The sequence below is a fragment of the Tyto alba genome, unplaced genomic scaffold, assembly GCF_018691265.1.
Source record: "Tyto alba isolate M040663 unplaced genomic scaffold, T.alba_DEE_v4.0 Super-Scaffold_1, whole genome shotgun sequence".
NCBI lineage: Eukaryota > Metazoa > Chordata > Aves > Strigiformes > Tytonidae > Tyto > Tyto alba.
The window spans coordinates 40,028,839-40,053,341 of record NW_024881261.1 but is presented as its reverse complement, the minus strand read 5'-3'; the positions used below and the strand labels follow the sequence as shown (position 1 = coordinate 40,053,341).

The 24,503-nt window shown below is 39.4% G+C and overlaps 1 protein-coding gene across 14 annotated transcripts in view; it reads left to right on the top strand.

Moving 5' to 3' along the window:
* PCDH15 (protocadherin related 15) overlaps nt 1–24,503 on the top strand; it is an 862,106-nt gene that overhangs the window by 703,526 nt on the left and 134,077 nt on the right. For all 14 annotated transcript variants that reach the window (XR_006165419.1, XM_042793586.1, XM_042793412.1 and 11 more), the window contains one exon: nt 14,400–14,528. Coding sequence is in view for 13 of the 14 variants with exons in the window: in XM_042793586.1 (XP_042649520.1) it covers nt 14,400–14,528 (129 nt within the window). In the remaining variant the exon portion in view is untranslated. The remainder of the gene's footprint in view (nt 1–14,399; nt 14,529–24,503) is intronic.

The following is a 24,503-nucleotide window of genomic DNA, read 5'->3' as shown; positions in this document are numbered from 1 at the left end:
TGTGTGTTCTCTTTACTGCTGCTTGATTTGGGCTCTTCATCAATATCTCTTACCTGGCTGTAGCTGTTTTTTTCTGTTACAATACTTCCTGCCAGTAGTGGGGCACCTTTCATCTTAGATTTTTCATACTCGATAAGCTGACTTGACTGCTCTTGCACCCCAAGCTTCTGGTGATAGTACATGAAATTAAGGGATCAGGAGTTGGCCAGGCTGTATAACTTTCTTGGCTTTTATTTTACAAACAAATAGATGAAACAGGGCAGCTCAGCCTATTAAATCTCCATGCCTTTTCCATGCCAGGAAACAGTGGCTTTGTCTAATTTGCCAGGCTCCCTTGTGTCTTTGCACAACTGCTTTGATTTTCAGCTCTTTTGGACTTACTCTCTGCTATTTGACAGGCTCCTCCTGAAAACTGTTCTAAGGACATGGATGCTTGTTTCAACAAGTCAGTGAAATTTCATGGAGGACCTTTTCTTTTTGACTGCTTTATACCAGAAAGCAATGGTGTCTCTTTAGGAAAAAAAAAAAATTCCTACAATTACAAAACTACTGCTCCCCAAACTAATTTACCTGCTGCTTGTCATCAAAGTTTGTTTTTTTGAACAATTCTATTAGTGCCTGCAGAAAACCAGTTATCTGATTGAAGAACTAGTTTCAGTTTCGCTAAAATCACAAAGTTAATTCCACAGGCAGGTGCAACTTAATTTAAATGACATTAGCATATTTTAGCTAGGAACATATAAAAACTAATTCCTTTCCATCCAACATGGGCTGTTTGAAACCAGCTATTACAGTCAAAGTAAGCTTTTGTATTTTGTAAAGCCTTTTCTGTACTTGTTTGTTTCTTTAAAATTTGAAAGGAATTGAAAGGAAAAAGACTTTATTAGTGTGTTTGGTATGTGGGGTGGTGGTGGTGTTGATTTCTTTTAACTAGAACTTTCCTCTTCAGTTACAACGTAAAAACTTGGGATTTGTACATTTTTGTAGTTAGATTTTATGAACAACAGTCATAGGGTCACAAGATGATTCAGGTTGTGTAGGATCTCATGAGGTGATATAGTTTGAGCCTGTTCCTCAAGCACGGTCGGGTATGGTTGCACTGACAATTTAACTGTGGAGCAGATTATTTAATTCATAGCTCTCAAGTATAAAGATGCATAAAAAGCCATGTTAGTAGCCTCACATAGTGGCAAAAATAAAACTTTTTTATTGATGTTTCATACTTATCTGAGGAAGTTCAGTCTTTGTAATTTCAGCCAGTGAATCTGCTTCAGGAATTGTGAACAATACTCAAGACATTTCAATATCAATAATATTTTTCAGCTGAACTCTGTTGTGAACAAAGATTTTTAGCTGTTATAGGTTTCAAAAGGACATAACTTTGGCTCATTTAATTTTTAAATAATAGTGTATAAAATGCTGCATTTTAGATGGAATACTTCAGATGGAAAACATTCCCATGCTTTGCAATTACTGAAGCTTTCAGAATGAAATTTATCCCATGCTGCTTTAAAAGATGTTTGTCTCAAGGTGATGACTCTCTTGTCTGTTCAGCATTGTTCTCATAAAACTAAGATAAGTAGTATCTCTCCATGGAGGTAAGTAAGGCTCCTTAGGTGGGTGAAGCCTGTATTTCAGGATTGAGACAGCAGCCTCTGGGATCGGCTCACCTGAAGGAGACAGGAAGGAAGGGCCGGAAAGGTTCATCATCCTTCCTACCTTTAACACTGATCCAATTCACGCGCTGATTACCATCTCCAGCCTTGACAGGGTCTTCTTTGGCCCAGGGAGACATGCCGAAGTGGATCTTTCTTTCCACTTTGGGTATCTCCAGGAGTTTGGAGGTCAGCACATGGGGCAGCAGGACACTCCCCACACGTGATCACACTTCTGCTTGGGGTACAGCAGATCCAGCATCACTTTCTTGGGGAGGAACATTTCCTCCGAGTACTTTTCCCGTAATCAAGGTGGTACAGATCATTACCTTTCTAAACCCACAAGTTACTGGATGCCTGATCTTCTAGGAAATGAAACTGCCCTCCACATCTGTGTGCCCTGCCTGCTCCACTCTGCTGTAAACTCCATGGGACATTAGACTAGTGCACAGTATACAGTGTGGTATCGGCCCTCTATTTTATCCCATGTGCTCTAGAGAAAACTAACTGTTCCCCATCATCACCTGTGAAGTCTCTTGAACACATTTTTGAGTTTGAAAAGTCTGTAGTCCCACACGCCTTAAATTTTTTGTGTTTTAATGTTTTTGTTTTTTTTTTTTTTTTTTCCTGCTCCTTTTTCTGTCTCATTAATAAAGGCTCTAAGAGACTTTTAACAATGTTGCTATGGCACTAAGTAGTTGAGGTTTCTGTATTCTAAGCCCCAAGGCTTATTTAGCTTCCTAATGTTGTGTGGTGAAAGTCATGTTGACGCCTTTTGACTTTTGGGGACTGTTTCTTCCATCAAAATGAATACAGACCTACTTCTGCCTTCACCAAGCAATACGGCTTTCCATTTAGTGGTGTGGCCTGGCTGACACCATTTCATCATTTTTGCCTGCTTTATAATGCTCTTGATTGTTTAAATTGCTCGACTGTGCTTCCCAAGTTATTGTTGTTCAGTTACAACCTGGAGCATTAACAGGCTTACGGTTTTTCTCTGACCTTGGAATAACATGACCTACCACCCATCACTGTTAACAATACAACACAACAAACAATTAGGTATGCATTAATTGAGTAGTCAGGAAAATATTTTTATTTCCCCAGTAATGAGACTTCGTTGTAGATGGGCAGAAGAATGACGCATGAATGCAAAAATATATCAAGCTCAAATTGTTTTCACAAATTGTGGTGTGTTTGGATGGGATTTCAAGGCAAGAATTCACATCTCTGCATTTTAGAGGGAGAAGTTAGAAATAAATATGCATGACTTTTGTGAGAAGAAAGAAAAAGCCTTCTGTGCTATTTATTTTTGGCTTGGGTGAGTGTGCATCTGTCAGTTCATTTATATAGCTAAAACAGGAAGCTGCATTGTATTGTCTTAGTGCGTATTGTGTGATTTAAGCGGAATTCAAACTTCCAAATACAATTGCGTAGTCCTGAAAATATTCACCCAGGACTTCAGAAACATGTTTCTGCCCATGTCTTGGCAAAACAGAGCAGCTCAGTGCCTGGTTTATAAAGCCATTTGGGAGTTAGTAATTAGGTATTCTTAAAAATTGTCAGTCATCCAAGGGGTGTTCCCAACCTCCCAGGCAGCTACAGCCTTCCTTTTTAATATGGCTGAAGGAGAGCAACAACACTGATGTCCCTTGTCAAAGTCACTTTGTGGTGTCAGGGGATCAGATTCTTTTCTATGTTGTAGAAGACCCAACCACCAGGCCACTGAACTACTTTGGAAGTCCAGAAGAAGCTGATGGCCATCTGCTCTTTGTAAGTTGTGCTGTTCAGGGTATAGTCCAGCATTCACTGGACAGGAAAGATCAGAGGAGACCTAGCTCTGGGAGGGTTTCTCTGAAAGCCATGAATCCAAGATCTTGCCCATTAATCTCAGACCGTGCCCATTTCTTCTGCGGTGAACACTTCATCAAAAAATCAGAATAATTTTAGCATTGCAGACCCCAAAACTGGTTTGGGGCCACATTTCCTGAGGAGACAGAGGCACCATCAGGCAACCCTTAGAAAGGCATCTGAGAGAGAACTGTTTTCTTAGCAGGCTGGGTTGGCTCAGAGCGGCTGGGTGCTGCACGCAGGGATTGAATTGGCATTTTTGAAGACATCATAAGTATTTTTTTCTTCTGTGCTTTCTATATGTGGTTCTGGGTACCCAGCACTGTATTCCAAATTCCATTCTGATGTCTGATGCATAAAAGTGAGACACTGCAATGTTTAACCTTTCAGTGTGGCTAAAACGTTCATGGGTTTGCACTGTACTCAGTACAGGAGCTTTAATCAGTGGGGCTGAGAATTTAGAAGCTCTGAAAACCGTATTCCTGGCTGCAGTATGCAGAAGGATGGTATTCACAGGTGTCATGGTAGTCTCTCTGCCACAACAATGCCCTCAGAAAGACCAACAGTTGGAAACTAGTGTTTGCTCACCTTGTGATCTAGCTAATTAATCGCCACAGGCTGTAAATTAAAGTACAATAAATACCACTGTATAAAGATATGTCGGAGCAGGTCAGCCCAAGAGTCTCTCTGTCTTGGGGGCCTTGAAGCACATGGGTGTGCTTTGTGTACGCAGATCCCATGCCATGTTCCTCCTTACTGTCTCGGTTTTGGTTGGAGCAGACCCAACATTTCAAGAGGGTATTCATCCACTGGGTGAACCAGAAGTAGCCTTATTTCAGTGCATTGTGTTTCATCACATAAGTTAGACTTGGGTATTTCAGTCATCTTAGATCATTAATAATTTAGAGCATCTGTCTCCCGTGACACTTGAATTAATTACCTTCCTTAGAGCAAACAGGTAGCACTAAATCAAGGTAATTTAGACAAAGATTTGCTACTTGAATAGAATACAGAGAATTAATTAATTACAGTAAATTTTCTGTTACTCCTGAAGATATTACCTGTGTTTGCTCCAGATCAGTTCCGTTATCTATCAAGACTAAAGCATGACCACCTCTTTTAGCAAATACTCACTGAACAGAGATTTTGCATACAAAAAGGCTTGTATTGAAAAAAGGTTCTACTTAATTGACCTTTTTGTAATCAGTAAAACAAGACTACCAAAAAAAAATAATTAATGGCATCTGTTCATACTGTGGAACTTTAATACTACATTAATGTAGCACATTTATTTTGATCTGTTGGTGCAGTGGGAAGGAATAGTTCTTAAATATATGAAAAGGAACAATATAAACAGATACATGATTTTGTACTTCCTCCTCTAAAGAACTCCTCCTCAAATCATTATCTTTTCAACAATACAAACTGTAACTAAAGAGAAACACTGCCTACTACTATTTTCCTGACAAGTTATATACTTTGTATGAGAAATCCTTAAAAATTTCAGCTGATCTGTAAATTTCAGTTTGCACAAGAAGAACTTGTCCAGACAGATTTCCTTTTCTGTGAGAAGGCTTTTTTCTGTGCATCAGCTTTTCTATTAGGGCAAGCTTTAGGGGACTCCTAAACTTTCAATGTTTGTGCAACTTTTCAGCTTGCATTAATAATATTCCTCATGCAGGCTTTGATTTCAAATACTGTCAAGGAAAGAGTGATTTAAGTAATCCTCATAAAGAAATAAGATTGATCACAGTTTTCAATCAAAGATTTTGAACAGATTGTAATTCCGATTTGAAAGACAATTTTCAATTATTTTAAAGTGAGAAACAGTTCTGCACCAAGGATTATCGAATCATTTTATATCCCAAAATAAATAAGCTTAAGCAGAACTATGTTAAAATACATCTTGCAGCTGAGTTCACAATAATAGTAACGCATAGTGTAACATAGAGTATACATTATGTTATTTTGTATATTCAGTAATACCACAGTCATGACAGCAAATACCATGGTCATGAATTCTAGTTAGACTGGAAAATATAAGTTGGGCAGACTGTTTCTCGGCCAGCACTGTATGTGCAAAGTCAGAGAACTCAAGAGCAGACACACAAAGTTCCTTGCCCTGAACTCCTCTGTAGCTGTGCATGCCTTTCAGATAAATCTTGCAGGTTAGCAGAAACCTCTGTTCTTTTGATAACTGCAGTGAGGTCTCTAGTCCCAAGTAAATAGATAACCCATGCCAGAAGGAGAGGAACATTGCAGCTGAAGGCTCTGGCAGCCCTCATTCCTCACCTGTTTTGAAGTTCTCAGGTTTGGTTTATGATACAAAGACATCGGTAGAGATGCCACAGCTTTACCCATTTGTGATTAAGACACTGAATACATGAGCTTTTAGTTTAGCTGCAGACCCATTTTTCCACAGCTTTGTCTCTGCCAGGCTGCATGACTGACGGAGCCTGCTTTGCACGCTAGCCTCTGTGTTAGGTGATATGCAGCACACAGTATGCTCTAAATGAGGGTTGTTTAGCCTGAGCTATATAGCTTGGGATATAAGCTACCAGCTACGGCTGGTTCATCCATTAGAAACACTCATGTTTCATTCCTGTGATACTGAGATCTGGTTGGACAGTAGATCAATACTCTTTTCCTTCCACAAATAGACACACAGGGTTGGAGCCCTGACTGTTACATGGCCAGTGACTGGCGTAACAGTGGAGACCTATCCCATCAGTCCCATGTATCTGTCAAGGGCATTTCTTGCATTTAATGATTTTCTCTTCCTTTCCCTCTGAAGTTCTCATCTTTTATATTTTCTTTCTGAATGTGAGAGGTTTTAGTTTTGGGCAGTTTGCTTTGGGGTTTATTTTTGTGTGCTTGACAGCTTTTTACTTTGTGTCCTCTCCAGTCTTTTCCTGATCTTTTCTCATTAGTGTAACTATTGTCAAGCTCCAACCTTGTCTTTCCCTTCATCCTCAGTCTCTTCTCTTTCTTAAATTTCTCTGCAGCCCAGCTGGCCATTTCTTCTTTGTAACTTGGAGAGTTGTAGAAGGTCGGTAGATACCACTTTTAAAGTTCTCATGCCCTACATGGGAAGGAAGCAAGGTCTGAAAATGCATGAGGCTTGGAACCTTGCTGATAGGAACAGACCAGAAAAGAATAACCTGCTCCCCCTATCCCATGGCCCAGAGGATGTTTTGTTGTGATTAGGCAGCTTCTGTGCATTCCAAAAGGTTAATGACCAAGGCCGTAACCAGTTGTGCGTATTTACTTATCACTTTTTCCAACTTTCGCACTTGATTGTCGTCCTCTGTTACCAATCAATATTAGATTCCCATTAGCAACGTCACTCTCCAGGCTGTTGCTCTCCTGCAGCACTGAGCTTGGACAGCATGGCAATTTAACTGTTATATAGTTCATGTATATTTTATCTTGGTCCTTATCACTACCAATATCTTAAGATCCTTTTTTCCTGTTTGGTAAAGAATAGCTATTATTTCGGATATCATAATTTAAGTGTGGTTTTCCTGAACTGAATATAGATAAGTCCTGATATGTAGATCAGAAGCATTATTTACGGTTTCTTTTTTGATCAAATAAGGCCTTGGGCTCTGCATCCGATCTTATTATTTGCAAACTAGTTATATCTAGAGATGATAGCATTTGTCTTAGTGTTTGTCTAAATTAATAAACTTGCTTGACATCAGAGCTAAGAATGTTTCCTCTCCAAGGCATAGAATGTTCTCACCAATTCTGAACTTCAATTTAAATGGCAAGATACAAATAAAATAAGTCACAAGTGAAATTTCCTTCAAATTTATCATCCATAACATTTATCTGGACCTGGCATACTTAGGACAAAAGATGTTTGCGGAGGTGCTGTAAATGTTACATTTATTGTTTAGGGAAGAATTATATATGTAAGAATTATTTTAATGGCCATAAGAAAGCTATAAATTGCAGCTGATGATCTCTTGTTTGACTTTTGTTTATTATAAAAGAGAAGTAAACATGTTTTGCTTCAGTAATAAATAGGAAGTGCCTGATACAAGGCTGAACTACTTTTTTCTCCTGCACGCATTTCCAGTAATATCTTCAACACTCTTTTCCAAACCGTACTTGACAAATCTTTTGTAGAAATGCTTAGTTTTAAAACAGCCAAGGCAGTTTTTTATGCTTACTGTACTATCCTGGTATTTGCATGAGGAGTATCCATTCGGTTGTTATACAAAACCAGTTGCAAATTAGGTCTCTCCCATTAGTTTGGGGAACCACTCAAGTTTGTTTAAGGACTTTTAGTGGTAATTAAACATATATCAAAAGTTTTAGTGAAACAGCAGCTCTGTTTCATGAAAGGGTGCTGTTTTACTGGCTCTTTTAGGATGCTCTACATAATGCTGCAACTTTTCATAGTTCCTTAAGAAATTTGTGAAACTATTTGCTTTCATTCTGAAGCACGTAATGAACAAAATAGCATATATACTATCAAAGGGGAAACTTAAAAGATTCTAGCTGCAACTGATTTTCTTCAAACATCATATTTTTCTCTCTTTTCCCCAAGCTTTGCAAGGAAAAATCTGTTTCATGCTGCCTGTAATTCCAAGCATGGACTTAATTTTGCTCTGCCAGGTGCAGGTCACTTGCAGTGGTACAAGACCAGAGCCAAAGAGGACAGTAATGTTGTAGGGAGCTGGGATGTAGGTTCCAGATACATGTTACAGCACTTGAATATGAGAAATATTAAATATTTTTTTTTTTTTTTTTGATCTGGAAGCTATGAGATGTGCGATGCATCTATCTTTGGGCTTTGTTGTTTATTTGTTTTGGGTTTTTTATCCCACTAACAAACCAAGAGAGCTGGCTTTGCAGAAGTTAGTGGGCACCCAGTTGGAACTTGTCTTTAACTATAGCTGTTGCTGCTTTGATAGTCAAAGGCAAGAATTGCGTTTATAGCTCCTCATGCTCTTCATTACTGACTTAAAAAATTTGATGTGATGAGTTGTGACAAAGTTAAAAGCATTATCACCTCTCTGTCTGCTTTCTGGGGGTTTCTGTGGTGGAAGAATAAGCTAGTGACATAGAAAATGAAGTGGGATATATGTGACAGTGGGAGCGATCTCAGGCAGTTGAAAATGGTAATAAGAAATGATAGGCTTCTCTAGCGGTACAAGATACTGAGCTTCATACAAAATATAGTGTCCCTTTCTCAGTGTGTTTACTTTTATCCTCTCTGCAGTGCACTTCTTATCTCCAAAGCATGCATTCACTATCTGTGGTCCTTCTCGCCTCTTGACTCGTGTGCCAAATACTTACTTGGCTGCTGTAAGAAAGGATATGACGCACAATCTACTTGTTTTCTTTTTTTCTGTTTCAGTGACAGACTGAAAGGAGGTTATGGCTAACCCTGAACATAACTTCTAAGCAATGATTATTTAGTCAGTGTGATTTTAGTGTTGCTGCTGACTTTTTACATTATCCACAGAACAGATGATCATGGTGTTACCAATACCGCTCTGTGCTGCAGTTCTGAATAAGCCACTGTAATTTATTCTAGTTGTCTAATAAAGGCTATTTCAGAATAGTAAGCCGGTCTTAAGCTGTGGGTTGCAGATAGCTTAAGCAAATCTTTGGAGCCTTCTAATGGGGATATTAAAATGTTGATTTAGTAGTCTTTGATTATAGTAGTTTCTGACTTTAATGGCAGAAATGATGCTGTTCTATGCAACTCAAAGAAATAAAGGTAGCCAACTGACTACCATTTCATGTAGAAGGTTGGCATTGCTACATCGGCTGGATAACAAATGTTTCCTGCATTCAGATGAAACAGCAAGGTTTTTGAGTATTCCCATATTCTTCCTCAGTTTCAGAATTTGTTGTTACTGATTTAAAGGAAGAAAACACAGGGGCGTTGCTACTAACCCAGAGTTTGTTTTGAATGCTTCTCTTGGTGATTCTGCCACTGAATTAATCTACTTTTGATAATTTGCTAAATTGTGGCTAATACAAAAATTAGGATTATTTGAAATATTGACCTTATTACTGGATCTTATTTTAGTACCCTCAGATGTTTAGGAAGAGCAGAAGACTTAATTTTATAAAAACATTTTCCTGTTTGGCATCTGAATAAAAAATTATTCCTTTGCAAAAATATCGTGAATATTGCTTTTTTAATTCATAAATGAAAGTTTAAGTATGACTTGAGACTCAGTAACAAGTAGAGCACTATCCTGTGTGCCTGTTGGCTGACAGGTAAGGTAGGATGCTTAAGATGAGTAAAAGTATTACTATCAATTTTTGAAAAACACCAAAAATTCTTAGATAACAGAAGAGTTGGGAAACAGCTCCATATGTCTCTTCTCCTTACCTCCTTCTCTCCCTTCTTATAGAGTCCCTACAAAACTTAATTTTTTCTTGCAAAACTAAGCCAAACAAAACCTCCTCATTTTTTCCAACTCTTGTTCGTCTGACCTGGAATCAATGACAAGTCCTATCCTACATTAGAGAATAACCTGTAGAATAACTCCAGAAAGCTTTCACCATGCCCAAGTCAGACTGGTAGTTGACTTACGGTGTTTTTCAGGTAACCTCTATCTAATGACGTAAAGGCAGCAAAAACTTGATTCTTTATGTTCCTACCGAGGGAGCGCTGAGACCAGGTTCCCAGTACCCGTCTACGATGTGAAGACAAGCTAGAGCGCTGTGTATAGCAAACACTTTTGTTTCATCACGCTGAACTGCTCTCGTTTTTGTCCTCATGGGGAGAAGCTATTCCCTGTGGCCAGTCTGAACTTCTCTTCTTTCAGTTTACACTCGTTTTCTCTCCTGATGCTGCCCAGGTGTGGTCTTCTGAGGGCTGAGCAGAGGGGAAAGTCCCTGCCCCGGGTGTCCAGGCTGGCCCCTGTCCCTGTGGCCCCGGGTCGCTGCCCGGACACGCCACGGCTCCTGCTCCGCTCGTGACACCCACGGGCCCGTCCCATGGAGCCGCTGCTGGCCGGGCCGGCCCTGACCCGGGTCCCCGAGAGGGGCTTGTCCTTCCCAGGGGCAGGCCTGGGCTTTTCTCCTTGCTCAGTTCCACAGGGCCCCTGCGGGCCCCTTCCGCAGCTGGCTGCGGCCCTGCCGCACGGCAGCCCTGCCCTCCAGCGAGCTGACTGCTACCGCCAGCGTCGTGTCACCTGCAAACGTGAGGAGTGTGTGCTTCATTACCTCCTCCACATCACCGATAAGGATGCTAAGGAGGATCTTAAATTTCATCTTAAAACCCAGGTTATATTAAGCAGAGCTCAGCCTTCCCTGCTGCCTCCACTGTCTCCTCTTAGGTGAACCTGAGTCTCCTTTGATACTTCAAATGATCCCGTCTGGATTTATTCCAGTAATTCAGTAAGCTCTGTATTTCTAATAACGTTCTAATGATTTGGTTTCAAGAAGGCTGGAAGAGAAGTTCCCTTTTCTGTTCAAGACATAAAAGTATTACTGCAGGGTCATGTTGTTAATAGCATGCTTCCATAGCAGAGGGTTGCTTGGGTATAGGAAATCACTGTTGTTTAGAAGTGCTCACAAGAGTTCCTCATAATGTGTCGCTATGTTTATCTAAAATGAGTATGTGAGCCTCTCTCCCACCCCTCATTGGCATGCATTTATGTACAAAAGTTAGACCTGTAAATATTTCACAACAGCAATTTTACTTTCAGCGCTTGATTCAGGAGTTATCAGATGCAAAGGCATGTTTCGGTGGCTGTTCTGAGAGCTGCTGTGGGTTGATTCAGCAACAACAGAAGTAAACATGCTGCAGAATATCAGACACATCCTGTTAAAATTCTCTTGAAGAGAAAATAAATATTTTCAAAATTAGAATTACTCACTGTCTTAAGCCAACGCTTTTTATGCCATATTTCTCTCAGTTTATTAAACTTAAGAGGTTTTATTACCCTGTATTCTGTGGAATCAAGTTAGCTTTGGAAGATTGATTTACATTCAGTGTGCACTGCACATCAGAGCAAACGTTCTGCAGTATGTTTTGTGTTGACAATGATGCATAAATTGTAAAGTACTTTTTCCTTATATAAATTGAATTTGGGAATGGCAGTTTCAGAAACAATTAGCAAATAACTGAGCATAAGCAAATATAAGAAGCCAGCCTGAAAGCATCTTTGTGTGTGTTTGTTCCAAAATATTTAATTCTCGTTACTTTTTAAGTATTAAGTAGTTATTGTATGGTGCTTGTTGTGGAACAGATCTGTTTTCTGCATATGCCTCCATGCCAAAAATTGTAGAAAATCTCTCACTCTGAAAGAGCTGTATTATGCATGGATATTATTTATGCCACTTGTGTGTGTTTGGGATCTGCTCTTTGCTGTGCCGGTATCGAGAGGGATTGCTAAGGAAGCCTGCTGCCCCAGGTAGCACCACAGTGAATATGTGGGACACAGTGCAAATGCACCAGCCACATCTATAGCCATGAAAAGAGGAGGCTGACTCCAATACCAGTGACCAGGCCGCTTGCCAAGCCTCAGGATTTGGAAGGTGAAGGAGACTGACCTGTTATAGGATCTCTCCTGTAGAGAGCAAGTTATCAGATTGAACTGGCCTGGCAACACAGCAATGAAAGTATGACCAAATACTATTAAGATGGTGAGTACATTAGTCATCCCTTGCAGGTGCTTTTCCCATGTTGCAGATACAAGGAACTTGCCCCTTAATAAAAATTAGACAATGCTCTGTATTTATTGTGGGCAGTTACTGTGGGGACCTGTGAGGGTGTAAAACTGCTTGAGGTTTGTTACATGGGATGTACAGCACCAGAAGATGTTTCAGAAAAAGTATATAAAGATGCAGGTTTTCATTCAGACTTCTGTGGTTTTTTTGTTTGTTTGTTTTGTTTTGTGTTTTTGTGTTTTTTTGTTTTTGTTTTTTTTTTTTTTTTTTTTTTTTTTGTTGTTGTTGGTGGTTTTTAAGGGAAGGATGGCTACAGGTTTCTTTATGAAACTTGTGAGGTGTCGCTTTCTAACAGGTTGGTTAGTGTTGTGCCTAAAGCAAGGAACTTTTTCAGGGGTTACATCTACACTGTGTAACTGCTGTGACTGTAATGTCATACAGATGTCCCCCAATATAGCTTGATGCAAAGTAGTTCAGTATCAGAAGGCATCTAGATACAGCACAGGAAAGGTGATTTAATATACCGTGTTTGATTTAACACTGCACTTCACAGCATCAGTGGCTGCAGCATAGACATCATTACAAATAGTACTGTCACTGGGGCTGGGAGAACAGTACAGAACAGAGCCTGGACAACCAGAACTGGCAATCTGCAGCAATAAGGCATCAGTGTTTCTTTTCAGAATCTGTTGCCCTCGGTATACTTGTCTAACAGGCTGTATTTATAGAATAAGATAGCTTTATTTTATTTTCATATGACGTGAATGAAACACTGGAGGAGGCACTCCTAGACTAATGACACCGCGTTGTGACACCAGGTTAGCCTGCCCATCTGCTGCTCCAGCACATCAGCATCACTTCACGCCGCTAGTGTATCAGTGTGTGCCCTGCTCCCGGGGAAGACGCTGCAGCCTCCCTGCAATGTCTGTGCCCGTGCTCCTCAGTTCTTGTCGTGAGAGACTTTCCTCCTGCATCACTTCAATCTTCCTTATGGTGGTTTTTGCCTAGCAGTGCTTGTGTTCTCGCTGGTGCATGAAGAATACTGTTCATTCCTTCTCTTTGCAACCCGTGTCACAGGTCACAGAAACTTGCATTATTAGCCACAGCTCTTCTGTAGTTACATTTATAGGGTATAAAACAAAAACATGGTTTTGTTGCTCTTGCCACAATGTTTAAATTCATGAGGCTCAAACTGAGGCATTTCACCTCAATGTGAAACTGCTAAACTTGAGAAACAGAGAAGTTAAGAGGTGCCCATGCTTAAGCATATTTTGAAATAACTAACTGAAAGATGGAGCTGGTGTTAGATGATGTATCTGTTTCTGTCACAGTCTTAAACTGTAATAAACCCGAAGTTCACAGTGGTACTTGCTGATGTGCTGGATTTGAATTTATGGCATAAAAGTATCTCTGATAGGAAAGGTGTTAGCATTTGTTGAATTGATTTAAAATACACTAATGTATTAATTACAGTTATATGTACAATAACGTGGTGGTTTGTGTCTGAAAAACTCTGTATATAGGACCAGTGAAAGGGGATCTGTCTCAAGCTGTGAATATCTGCAAACAAAATGTTTCATTCTCAATTGCATTGATTTGGATAGAAAATTTCAGGAGGGAGCACAGATGTGTTTTGTTGAAATATTATGTATGTTAAATGTATTTAATTATGCTGTTCCCACTAGGCACCTCTCTGTATGTTAAAGTTGATGTGCTAATGCTTAATAGCACATCAGCGTCATGAGGGTGAAGGATGATACAAAGATCTCTGAGTAAAGGCCAGCTGAGCTCACCACGGAGCTGTGGTGGCACAATTGTGCCAGCGAAGCGGCTGACTAACCATCTAAGCTAATCATCACAGTAGCATATTTTGATTAGTAAAATCAGTAATTTCTTTCCAAATGTATAGTTCTGGCAAGTTTTGATATTTCCAGCTTTTTCCCCCCAGTTAGAATGGAAGATCCTTAAAATACCATATAAGAAAAAAGATATCTGATGTCCTTTGTGCATCCCTGATACATTTTTCAGTCTCAAGCCTGTTTTGTCTTACAAGAAAAAAAGGTAAAAATAAACTCTTCAAATGAATAATGTTTCCTGTTTCACAAAAACATGGAAAAAAATCAATAAATTGTTTACCTGTGATTCTGTATTGGGTGGTTCTAATGCCTAGCAGTAAGGTTGCTAATCTGTTGTCACCTGTGAAATTGTAAAATAATTTGTTCATAATGTTATCTTTCTCTATAGACCTCAACTGCTACCGTTAATATAGTGGTGACAGATGTAAATGACAACGCACCAGTTTTTGATATGTTTCTACCTAGAAACCTGTCTGTAGTGGAAGAGGAAGCCAATGCTTTTGTTGGTCAAGTAAGGGTAAGTTATTACCTGTGCAGAGTTAAATTGTTTATTACCCAAACTGTCTGGACTATTAGGAGAGAGCACAAAATAATTGTACTGTAGAAGAAGTCACATCAAATGTCTTAGATTTAAATGCAAACTGTCTATTCTCAGATGCATTTATAAGAAAGTCATCTTTTGGGCTTTAAAATAAAGAATTTATTTTCTTCTCTATACTTAATAGCTGAAAAGGCTTTTTCATTAAAAAAAAAAAAAACACGTTAAAAAGCTATATTTGAAGACACACCACTGTAAAAGCTTGCTTATAACAGATTTACAGTGTTACAATGTTGTTGCCATGTTTTTCGACTCTTACTGATTTCTATTAAAATATTTTTCTAACATACTGAACAAGTGACGCATGTCTGTATAAAACTGTCATGCATATAGAAAATTCTAAGGCCATAAAGGGGAAAAAGTTATGCTGTTGACTGAAATAATTGATTACCTGTCATAAAAATAGATGGTTCTTGGGGTTTTGCTAATTTGAGTGATTTGAAAACATGTAAATTTTTAGAACATATATGAGACTTCTGGACTACCAAATGCAGATTCAGTCGGTTGGAGCATACATCACTTTTTTTGGCAAAGTCAGTTTTTCAGAACATCAGGTGAAAGTAGGAAGTATGAATTGGGGTTTTTTTAGCTCACAGTTGAATATAATGTTTCATATTTTGTTCAGGGATGGGATAGCACAACGGTTGGATGCAGTGTGAGCTGTAGGTAAAAGAATTTGAAAGCATGATTTTTCATGAATTTAGGTGAAAAATTGGCCTTTCTTTCCTGTAGCAACCATATCAGTAGAAAATGGGAGCTCCTTGACTGCTGCATTAGCAGTACCTTTGGAAAGAATAGGACATTTGGGTTGCATGGGAACCATATTGGGTAGCATATAATCATAATAACCACATTTCTTTCCAACTTCATGTTATTCAGTAAGACATCCATCAGTGTTTCTTCTTTATCATCTTTCTTGTTAATTTTGTGTTCTTTCTGAGTGAACATCAGTTGTTTTCTGGTATTTATAAATTGAAAAAATGCTTCATTGGGATAGGTTTGTGCTTCCTTCCGATTCTGTTCCTTATTCACAGAGTTTGATTTCGTTCAAGTTATACTTTAGGTTTTGTAGGCTTCTTCAGTACAGTTTCATTTGCACTTATACTGACTTGATTCTACATATGTTTATGCTCTGCTTGCTGTATAACCTGGTATCATTAAAGGTGGGTACTGCTCCGAAACTGTCCAAGCTCAGGTGTAATTTTAAAGGGAAATAACATTTGTCAGCATTGATGAAGATTACAGTTTTCATAAAGCTTGATTTTGTTATGGTAGACTGACATATCAGCCATATCAAAGGCTATTTTAAGGCCTTGCACATATAGAAATTAGGATCCCTGCAATTAAATCAGTTTCCAAACATTGGTAAGTTATTGCTTTGGATTTTATCACTGTGTTCATCTTATGTGGTCATTTTTCATTTTGCATCCTAAAATGCATAGACATGGTATTTTAAATCAGTACCAAATATCTTTAAAATACATTTTGTATTTTGCTGGGTGCCCTCAAGGTGCAATAATCTTCTCAAACACTGGACTGGGTCTATTTTTAGCTTAGATGGAACTATAAAATAAACCAAGTTATTGCAACAGAACCCTTCTATCTTATAAATTAGTATAATTTCTAAGTTGTGTTGAAATGAAAATATTTAATGAAGCCTTGGGGTAGCTGTAGTAGTTGTGGAATGACAGAAATGGGCTACATCATTTATTGTCATGTTTATCACCAGTCCTGATTCCCAGTCTCTGGATGGAAAAAGGTTTTTCTTTATAGCACGAATACTGGATGTAGTTTCTACTTTTTCATACTCACAAATGCAGATAGATAGTATAAAAAAGTGCGTTCTGGGCATTTGGAATTTTTTCTGGTTTCAGTGAGGTTATTGAAATAAGGATAATGAACATTTAGGTGTAGCTATGTTGTTTGAGGATATCCTTCTTTTAAAAACTGAAATAGCTTTTGTTGTGTTGTTGTCCTTCATAATATATTAGAACCACAGTAGGTATGGGAGAGATTTCTATGGGAATAAATTTTGTATAAAGGCTGTAATGTGGTTAAAATGTAAAGGCCTATTTTAGATGAAAATAGACTGGTAGAAGAAGGTAGCCCTTAATGTGTCACGTGTTTTCACTACCAAGAATTAAGCTGCTGACTGGCAAGCCTGCCTTTCAAAATGTCTTTTACTGTATTCATTTCAAACAGAAACCCCAAATCCACCAAAGTAAGCAGTGATAATGATGACTGGAAAGAAAATAAATGGGTTCTGTGGTGTCCCTTTCCCTTTTGAATGTTGGCTTCCCATTTTGCACGGGGAAAATATAGCAAGAGATTTTTATCTTAAGACCTAAGAAAATATGGGCCCTGCTGCTCCTTGAGGCAGAGGACCCAGTGATGGGAAGATACGGGAAAAGGTGCGCAACTACTTTGATGCTTCAGGTTTTTTTGCTGGTAAGTTTTGGTATCAAGATCATCAGCTGCCTGAGCCCAGTGTCAGTCTAGGGGAGGAAATCACCACCCACAGTAGAAGAAGATGAAGTTATGGGCTGCTTCAGGAAATAAGACATAAGCAATGACCTGGATGCTGAAGGATTGACCAAACAACCTCCAGAGGTCCCTCCCAACTGAACTTACTTTGTTTCTAATCTATTTGAATGTTTTTTATAGTGAAATCCATTATTTTATTCATGAAAGATCCACCAAAGCCAATTATTATATGGTTTGATGATTAGCAGCAGCTACTATTTTTTATTTTTTAATTTTTTTTTTTTTCAATTGCCAGTTCCCATGATAGTAACGCTGGTAGATTTGGGGATATATTCTGTGATGTCATTAAATAGAAAGGTAAGCCTGTAACAAATATATCAAAAGGTTAGAAATAGTCTAGATGACACGTGAACAGCTATTGAAATCCTTTCCCCATTCCTGACTTTCTGTATGGGCTTTCTCTTTCTTTCCTCTCCTGAAACTGCAAAACTTCATGTCTCTTGTCTGCTCATCTATTCTAAACAAGGGATGAACCACTTTCACACCCTCCTTTTGTTCCCTCTCCTCTAATGCAGGTAAGGCTATAAGCAATTTGGGGTATAAAACAATTAGGTCAAACACTCCCATGAGTAACTCCTGCCACAGACAAGAGATTTCTGTGCTCTCCTTTGTTTTGGGTGGGAAAGTTGGACTTAAAAAGGGATTCCCGTAAGGGCTTAGGTAATGTTTGGGAATTTGTTTCCCAAGGAGATGTAGAATAAGGGCAATGAAGGATTTTCTGTCAAATTGGGGAGGGCTTGTTTCAGGCAGGGAGGCAATATTCACCCTCTGAAGAGCTCTTGCTTTCTGCCACTGTCTTTGTCTGCCAGCTGGAGTCCCTGAGGGCACTGGCATATAGGAGTGAGGATTTGAGGAGCGTACTGAAGATTAAAAGAACAAAAGCTAGGAAGGATAAGACTGGAAGTGTAGCGGATGTATTTCAAATCCCTTTTATTTTACACAGTGTTGTCTAAATTGGGGCAGTTGGAGGTATATTAGATTCCCTGCTGTTCTTTCATGTCTGATCATGGGGATCGCCCGGCAAGGCAGGAGGAGGATTGCTGCATGAAGTTCTCTACGAACAGGAAACAAAAGCTTCAAATGGGAAACTTGAAATTCAGGCACCGTATTGTCTGTTGCAGTCTAAAACAGCTGAGGTCTGACTGAAGATAGGTCGTCTGAATGATTTGCATTGTACAGTGTACTATTTATCAATACCAGGTGCAGAGGAGGTAAAAAATAAAATGGGGATCAATATATCGACTGCAAAATCTGCAAACAGGTTTGTGTTCTTGTTTAGCAAAAGACAGTCTCAAGTAGTTTGTTACAGACTTTGAAACTGCAGCCTGTGGTTAAAGAAGAAGCCGTTGACCTGATGGGGCCCAGGAGAGGAAGCAAATCACTCGACTGAAGTTTTTATTCATCTGTTTTTTATATTTACCCAGTTTCTTTCACACACCCCCATCATTTGTTTATTGTAGGCATATTTTTCTGTCACTGTTCAGCAGTGTTTGAAATCTCCAACATGAACGTGTTGGTATCAGGGAGGAGACAGTGACATGAAAGGAAATGAGCAGGAAAATACAGATAAAGAATTACATGGCAGTGGCCAAACCAACCCATAATCGGATGTTCAAGTATCACGGGCCTTAGATCTTCCCTGAAATGGAGACTGTATAAATAAGTTCCAATACTGAAAGTTTGCAAACCATGTGTGTAATACCTCTGTCATCTTCTTTTTTTTAAAATGGAAAAAGAAATGCTTAAAGAAAGTAACTTGCTCTTTAGGATGGAACTATTCCACCTATTGGACAAGCAAGCTTTGGAGGACTGTCTTTGATTGTACTGTACAATGGAAATATTTTCTATTTACATAAAAAATGTAAATTCATACCTGTGGTATATATCCAGCAGCATCTGTCCACTACAGAACAAAGCAAGGGAACACTTTAAGACAAGTGAGAGAGACAGCCTATATGGCACCAGTCTACTGATTCTAGACATTTTCTTTTAATGGCATCAAAGCACATGACTGTGTATTTCTGTATTCAGGAAAACTGCTTCAAATGCTGATGAGGTATTGTATTACAAGATTTTATTGTAAAAAGTCTAGAAAGGAATCTCACTTTACCTAAATCACCACTGTCATGTTTTCTGTGTGAAGGTTCATAGAACAGGGTATAATTTCCCACAGCCTACACTGTAGATTACACCTTACCTGTATTAAAAATACCGGTTTCTGAAATTAAATTCTCTAGTCTCCTGTATCTTTAGACAACTTGTGGGAAAATTAGAGGTGGAGGAAAAATGACAAGACCAGAAAAAAAGGGAGATTTATTGGCAGGATAAGACAGTTTATGAGGTAAAGGAATTAAGCATTTGCAGAAGAGTAAAATCATGACCTCTGAAGTAAATCTCAAATACCTAAAGTGAGTTCACTGCTGGTCACTCTGGTGAGTACACCAGAGCACTGCCCACTGCATAATACAGTACCTAACAACATCTTTCGAATTCATCTAATATATGTAAAGCCAAAATGAGCAGCTAGGATTATAAAGTCAGAATCCATAGAAAATTAATCCAAATCTAAAATTGGAGAATCATAACATGGCAGATGGACCACAAGCAGAGAAAATTCAGACTTTCGTATTTGGTTGCAATATGTGCACCTGTATCGCTAATATATCTGTTAGGATTTAGTGGTATGACTACCACCGTGCCTGAGTGTGTAGGAATGAGGTGTGACTTTCCAGGGTAAAATAGCTCTTAAACTGTTATCCTTGAGCTTCTGTTTGTGCTCATTTCTGTAACTTCCGTGTAGTTTCTTGTAAGGGATTGGATCATCACGAGGTCATTTTGAGAGGACTTCTGTGGTGTCATTTCCTTGCAAGGTTATTAGGAAAGTTGTCTACATGGTAGGTCAGAGAGGCCTTTAGTTATCTCCCTTAAGATCCTCTCAGAGATGCTGCTGACATAAAGATTTTCATAGTTTCATGTCGGACAAGACATGCGGAGGGGAGAATATTCCCAGTAGGGCTCAAGTCCTGTTACAAGTGCTTTTATTCTTGCTTCTTGCCCAGCATCAGTTTTGTCAGCCCCTATTACCTGATCCGGATGGAAGAATTGCCTTTCATCTTTTGGGCGTGCATGACGGGACCGGCTCACGTCAGCTTGGCTGAACGCTACTTTTAACATTGTGTACAGTAGAGATGCTGGGATCTGCTTTTTGATTAACCTAAGTGGTACGCTCCTTGCTTTCCTCCAAATTATAAGTCTTGGGGAATATCTTCTTTCTGACCTGGAAGGGGAGATATAAGAAGGATGAGAAATGCAGAAAATGGTGACTTCTATGAATAGTGTCCACTATATATTTTAACTTAATTTTATCTTTCCTCTCATAGTCTCTCAGATTTTATAATTAGCTGTCACAGTAATTATTAAAGGCTGCATCTCTACTTAGACAGTGAGAAGTGAAATGACAGCCCTTGCTCAAGTCGATGTCGTCCTCTCACGTGCTTCTAGTTGGATTTTCACCTGCATGTTAACAAGCAAATTCCTTCAGCCTCTTAATACACAATAGACGTTTCAAGTTCAAACGAGTGGCACAAGAAGAAACAGATGTGGTCATAGATTTGTGCAATTTTATTTCCATTTTAGACCAGCAGTGCTAGTCAGGATTAGCTTCTTTCTGCTGACACCCTAAGGGTTTGTATAATTCCTGGAGGGTATTTCGCAGTGTGCAGCTGCAGCCACACTCCCTCTGCTTCACAGCGGTTCCTCGAACTTAGGTGAGCTTAAGACACAGATCAAATAGGTTTAAAAAGCTCCTTGCCACCCATTACATGTACTAAATCGGATGACTTTTTAAACTAAATGAATTTCAAAAGCTGTGCTGTCTTTTCTGCTTCCAATATTTTATTTGTGCATTAATTTACAACTTTGTCTTCAGAGTAATAACATTTGTGCTTTAATGCAGTGGAGATTTTGACACTTGTTATCAGAGAAACATTTCAACCGTTTTCACTTTCACAGCAGTTGATTGTTGAGAGTCCAAGGATTTTTGTATGAAAAGAATTCTTATTTTTTGTCTGCCTGATACCTTGCATCCCAGTGTGCTTTTAAGCCCTTTCACCTATTTCAACCTGATGTCATACTAAATCTTCTGAACTGCGGGTTTCACATCTCTAATACATGCCCATTTAGTATTTTGATGGCTGATTCTGTTTATTTAGATTTGGCTGTTCAGAATTCTGTTGCTGGGATAAGAAATCATGGTTTTCCTGAGCTTACAAATGAGAATGGTTTATATTGGGCCTGCTAACTTTTGACTGCAGTCTCTCATTATAGATGTTGTTCTGTGGCTTGAGCAATTGTCTGGATTAGTGATTCCTTTTTTGAAGACTGTCTGGTAGATGGAGAAGTTGGGGAGTTTCGCTGTGATACGTCAGGTGTCTTTGTTCTAATATTCAGACCTTGTGCCCTTGATATCTGTAATTGATATAAGGAAACTGATTTCCTTTAAGTATTATTCTGTGAACAAGAGAAGACAACAGAACACAACCAGAGCGTTTTAAGAGTCTAACCAGTGAGATAAGTAGTGTCAAATCCAAATATTGTCTGTTATGTTCCAGCTCATATTCTATTTCTGATGTTCTTTAATTAGGTGGGTTTATAAGGAGAGCCAGCAGTCTAGAGAAATGACAAAAATAACTTTTAAATAGATTAACATATTAGAGAAATGTTTGGGAGCCCAGCTAATTGTGCATATTTAAAACAATATATTTCATATGTGATTTAGAAAGCTTTGGGTTTTATTTTTGCTAGTATGTATATTCACTGGTTTCATCTCTGAATTGTTTGATCATATCATTGCCAAAGAACATACTCATCATAAAATCAAAATTTCTAATCATTGTTCAATTAAAAACAGGCAGTGCAAATCTCTAAATTTAGGATTTGGTTGCGTGCCAGACTGAAGAAAGCTTGTCTATTTTGAAGTGTTACAGTGTGATTAACTTTTGTAGGAGGTTCACCAGTGTCGTGCTTTAGGCCTGATTGGCAGCCAACCACAATGCAGCAGCTCTCTCTCCCTTCCCCTCCGGCAATGAGAAGGGACAGAGAGCCAGGCTTGGGGTTCGAGATAGGACTGGGATGGGGAAAAATCCCCCTTTATGATCACGAGCAAAAGGCAGACTCGTTAGGGGAAGAAAAAAACCATACATTTATTACAGACACTAAAAACACATAACAGAGTAGGACAGTGAGAAGCATTGCCACATCTTGAGAACACCTTCCCCCCACCCCTCCCTTCTTCCCGGGCTCAGCTCTGCTCCCGATATCTCTACCTCCTCCCCCAGTGGCGCAGGGGCAGGGAATGGGGGGTGCAGTCAGCACTGCCACTTCCTTCATCTTCGGTGAAGGGAGTGTCCAAAACTTGTTCCTCGTGCTCCAGAGTGGTCCCCCTCTCACAGGAGACAGTCCTCCACAAACTTTCTCCGACTTGAATTCCTCCCACGGGCCGCAGCGTTCCCCACACTGCTCCGTCATGGGTCACCAACTTTCTCTGACTGGATTCCCTCCCACGGCTGCAGCCCTTCCCGAGCTGCTCCGGCGTGGGACTCCCCCGCATGCTGCAATCCTCCCAGTGCTGAATTACAGCAGCGGGGCTGCCTTTTCCCATGAGACCCCGGCCTTCTTCGGGCACAGAACCTTGATCAACCAGGCAAAAAACAAAGGCCATAAATCAGTGTCTTCTCCACCGTAGATCTCCATGGGTGGCAGGGGGGGGCCGCCCTGCCATCTCCCCACAGGATACAGGGGGGTCTCTGCTCCGGCACACCTCCCCCCTCCTTTCTTCCTCCGTTCCTCCACTGACCTTGGTGTTCACGCAGCTGCAGCAGCTCCTCCTCACCAGTCCCACTGCCCGTCAACACGTCCCTTCTTAAATACGTTATCACAGAGGCGCAGCTGATGGGCTCAATTTCCCAAACAGAAGTGGAGCTGACTTGGAGCTGGGGGAGGTTCGAGAAGCTTCTCACAGGGGGCCGCCCCGATAGCCCCCTCCCCTGCCACCAAAAAACTCCACCACTCACTCAACCCAGGACAACCAGACCACTAAATCATGGGTTTGCAGCCATGAGCTTTCTGATTTTCATTTATTTTAATATACATTTGTTTGCAGTGTTTAACTGTTCTCACTATGCATTTTTCTTTAGAGTCACATTAAATTGTTTTCCAGACTAACCCTCCTGATGCACTGCAATTATCATGGACTATATAAGTAATTATCAAAGGTTCTCCTATCTTGTATACTGGCTAAAATAGGTCAGTATTTGAAAATTTCCCATGTGTTACCTTTACGTGAACAAATTACTCTAAGTATAGTTATGAGACAAATTATAAGCTGGTTTGACTTGGTAGTTCAATAAGATACTTCTTCTTTTGAAAAGTTCCTGGAGGAGATACACAAAACCTGTAGTATTTTTCAAATGCATGTGTGCTTAAGGCATTAATTTGTTCTCTTAAAGAAGTAGGACTTGCCTTGAAATTTCATGATAGCCAAAACTTGAGGGTGCTGCCTCCGAATTTTGTTTCAGCCTCTCGAATTTTTTTAGAACAGCTACACCCCATTGGACTTCCCCAGCCACTGACAGATCACTGAATTTGCCACCTGATATTACAATTTCCAATTTTATTTTATATTCTTTATATATCTTTCTTCATCAAGTAATTTTGTGCAAGCCAGTAATTCAGAACATATAAGATTTATCACACATTGTAACGAAGCCTCTGTCTCTGGCAGTGTAACATTAAGTTTTGTGGCATTTCAGAAATCATATAGCAGAATTAAGTAAATTAAAAAGCCTTGTGCATGCTTGTGGTTGAGCATGAACACAGAGTAAAAGCATTATATCATTGCTTATCTGAAACTTGTACAGAACCTTCAGTCCTCTAATCCTACAAGTCTGTAAAAGAATTTTTTTTTCTTTATATGAATAACATAATTTAAATGTCAGTTTTATGGGAAATTCTGCAGAAATTAACTCTTGTAGGTTTTGGGGCTGCAGGGGAGTATTGCAACTATCTGGAACAGGCATACAGCAATGCCGTGTATGCTTAGGAGTGTGATTTATTAATCTAACTGTGTGATGCAAGAGAAAAGTGTGTGCAAAACTGCCAACAGCAGTGGGAGGTCAAAACTATTTCCTTGTTTCCTTACTTCTTTTGATGTTATTTTGAGTGTAGCTAACAGAAATCTTTCAAAACTGTTGGTATTTTCTAATCTTTTCCTTTACTTAGAGCACATAAATGAAATAGAGGCATGAAAGACTGTGTAATAGCCAGCAAAAAGAAATGGAAGAGAGGAAAAGC